General features: G+C 36.3%; 1 protein-coding gene across 1 annotated transcript; it reads right to left on the bottom strand.

Moving 5' to 3' along the window:
* Window positions 1–629: 629 nt before the first annotated feature.
* LOC116109798 (peroxidase 12) lies at window positions 630–3051 on the bottom strand. Its single transcript, XM_031396028.1, has 3 exons — window positions 2751–3051; window positions 2169–2363; window positions 630–1408 (listed from the first exon to the last, which is right to left on the bottom strand). Exons 1-3 carry the CDS (start codon window positions 2988–2990, stop codon window positions 779–781), a joined length of 1065 nt encoding a protein of 354 aa, XP_031251888.1. The 5' UTR covers window positions 2991–3051; the 3' UTR covers window positions 630–778.
* Window positions 3052–3287: the final 236 nt, after the last annotated feature.

Raw genomic sequence — 3287 nt, 5'->3', positions numbered from 1 at the left:
TGCTTTCAAAAGTAAAACGAATTACATGGCAATTATCCACCAAACCATGAATAGCTTCATCTCCTTACACAAGCATTATCTCCTAAAATTAAGAAAAAGATCACGAAATTAACTCTATACAATCTGGGAAGGCAACTACATCAAAAATCATGGGATTGACTTCCCAAAATCAGGCCATTATCCCAAGATTTACTCTTACAATAGTTATCATTTACACACCATACAAACCCTATCAAAATCATTGTTAAGGGATTAGTAATTTAGAGGGAGGGAGCTTATTTTTATAATCAAATAGATTAATAAGAAACATTAGACGTAGGGTTGAAATTTAACTTGTCAAACCACTTTACAAGTTCTTTTTACCATTTAGTTTCATGGGTTTTATTTTTTCTTTACTATTATTCATAATCATGCGGTCATGATATCCGATTATGTCAAGGTTAAAAAGATATCTTACGTTAATTTATTCAGTTCTTGTTAATTTTTTCACCAATAGAACTCAAAAATGGAAAATCAAACTTGTTATTTGCAAGTTTGATACGTTATCTAGTCGTTTTGTCCCAAAACTAAAGTAATATGGTAAGAATCTGACATTTCGTTAAAAAAGTTGACATAATTTATTTTCAACATAAAATGATAACATCCTGCTGATTTTATTAACATATTCAAGGTTAAAAACAAAGCAAGATAATTAAAAACTCAGAAGCACAAATACATTAAATCAAAACCACATCACTACAACAAGTCCACAAGTTAGCTAAAACAACCCAGCTGCTCCCTACCTCAACTCAGCCCACGCTTCTTCCACCACATCTTCTTCAACCACAGAAGCCAAAAACTTCTTGTTATCCGGATTCCTCACCGAACAATTAGCTCGAATCTCTCCCTGTTTCCCAGTCAACACACTGAGTTGACCCATCTTCAACATCGACTTCACAAATTCTTCAAAAAACAAAGTCTGGTTCACCGCAAAGGCTTTCACGATGTCCCTCGTCCTCTTGTCCGTGTACAAGTCCTGATCCGAAGTGAACAGCCCCTGACGGTTCATCAGGTCCACGTAGTACTTGTTGTCGAAGGCGTCCGGCGACCGGATATCAAGCACCACGGTGTTGTTGGTGTCCTTTGCGGGACAGGTTTCCTTGAGGTCGTTGGCGAAAGTTTTGTCCATGGTAGGGTCTTGAGTGGGATAGAGGCGGTCGGTGAAGGAGTTGCAGTGGCTTATGCCGATGGTATGGCCGCCGGAGAGGGCCACAATATCGGTTGCGTCGAAGTTTTTGGTTGCCAGAGAGGTGAGGAGAACGCTGGTGTTGGAACTTGGGGCTGGAAGGTTGGCCACAGTGGCATTTCTTGTTGCGAAGGTCAGCCCGTCTCGCCTTCCCAAAGGCACGTCATAATCGGGACCTCCTGACTGCAACGAGGAAAATGCCAAAACTCGTTACATAGTATTGATAAACAGTTTATCGTCGTTGTTTATTAAAATCATCTTATTCAAACTCCAAATTTAATTGTTTTTTTGAATCTAAATGTGGTCACTACTTGGAGACCAAGTTAAGTTGTTTTTTTTTTTTTTTGTTTTTTTCACAAGTGGGATTTAATATAGATTTTAGACATGATTGCTGTGAATAGAAAAAATAAAATATTATTCGAAAGAATTGAATGAGTCCATCAAGTTATACATCTAGAGTGGCCGGATGAATATACGGCAGGGCAGCAACATGAATATTCAAATAAAAAAACTTTGAATGTATTCAAAACAAGCAAACGTTATTTATTTCTTTATTAATGGCTAAGGCAAAGTCTTGATATTATAAAAATTAGTAATTAGTAATTACCAGTAACATCTTGCATAGAAACGGGAAAAAGTTGACTTATTCAATTAAATTTTAGAGATGAAATAAAAAATTAATTTTAGATTAATTTGATTTCTTCCCATTTTATTTTTATCATACCCAAGTTGATGATAAGGTTATTATTATATATAAATATAAATCCACCACAACTTAACCATAAAGTCCAAGTAAAAATGGAACATGTTAGGTGAGCACTCTATTCGAGTTAAAGTCAAAGATAAGGCACTAAAGTCATGAAATAAACAGCAACTCAACCACTAAAATCAAACCACATGTGTAAATGTGCTAATAATTATCAAAATTTTGACGAAGACTTACCAGGACAACTGAATCGCGAGCTGCAATGGCGACAATATCTGCGCAGGAAACAACTCTTCCACACTCCTTGTGCACAAGAGCTCGAAGATCGTCGATGATTTCAAACGCCCTCGCCCTCAAGCTCAGATTCGGCGGCGCATCTTGCTCACTTGGCCCGCTTGCTGATCCATCCAACAACACTGAAGCATCGCATCCCTGTAATATTTTGTTCCCATATTATGTTAAACATAATTTTTTGATTTAAAAAAAAAAAAAAATAGGTGAAAAGTTTATGAATATTTTATGTCTGATAGAACGCATGCAACTGCCAAATGCGATGCGCGTTTAAAATAGTATTAATTAATCACCGAAATAAAGTAAATTAAAGAGACTTTTTTAAAGAACTAGCTAGAACTGTGTGTGGCACATGGGGAGTTCAGAGAATTCTACAGTACAGGTAAAGTTATTTTACAGATATCTGTTTACTGTTATCTAAAAATATAAAAACGATTGAAAACATAAAAAGTAAAAACTTGTTCAGCACAGTTTATGAAAATACGAAAAAAAAAAAAAAAAATGATAAAATCTCTTTAAATAATTTACCTGAACGAAGCAATCGTGGAAATGGAGACGAAGCAAGCCGGCAGCTTGGCCAATGTCGTCCTTGAAGACCTTTTTGAGCTGTTTTCTGACGATGGATTCAACTTTGGGGCAGCTCTTCTTATAGAAAGTCCATGAAAGACCCTTCTCAACATGAACCGAGTCTTTAGCCTCAGAGAGAGCAACAAGAGAAAGAGAAGAAAGAAGAAGGAGAGAAGCAAAGAAAGCTGAAGCTTTAGCCATAATGGTTAAATATTTCTTCTTGGTGTGGTGTAAAGTACCATGGGAGATGAAGAGTATTTATAGGGTGAGAGATTAAAGTCTTTATTTTATAGTTTTGTGTATGCGCGTAATTTGTTTGAATTGTCTTCGGCTTAGTGGCTGGCTGTGGCTATGACACTAGGTAGGAGACAAAGTATTGAAGATTCAATTAAAAATCTTGACTTGGGCCACAGACTGTCGTCAGTTTTAGATAAATGCAATTTTGCAAAATTTATAAATTGAGAGACCTGTGGTGAACACATCACCACATATATGTTC

This window comes from Pistacia vera, unplaced genomic scaffold (assembly GCF_008641045.1).
Source record: "Pistacia vera cultivar Batoury unplaced genomic scaffold, PisVer_v2 Contig118, whole genome shotgun sequence".
NCBI lineage: Eukaryota > Viridiplantae > Streptophyta > Magnoliopsida > Sapindales > Anacardiaceae > Pistacia > Pistacia vera.
This window is presented reverse-complemented; position numbering and strand designations above follow the sequence as displayed.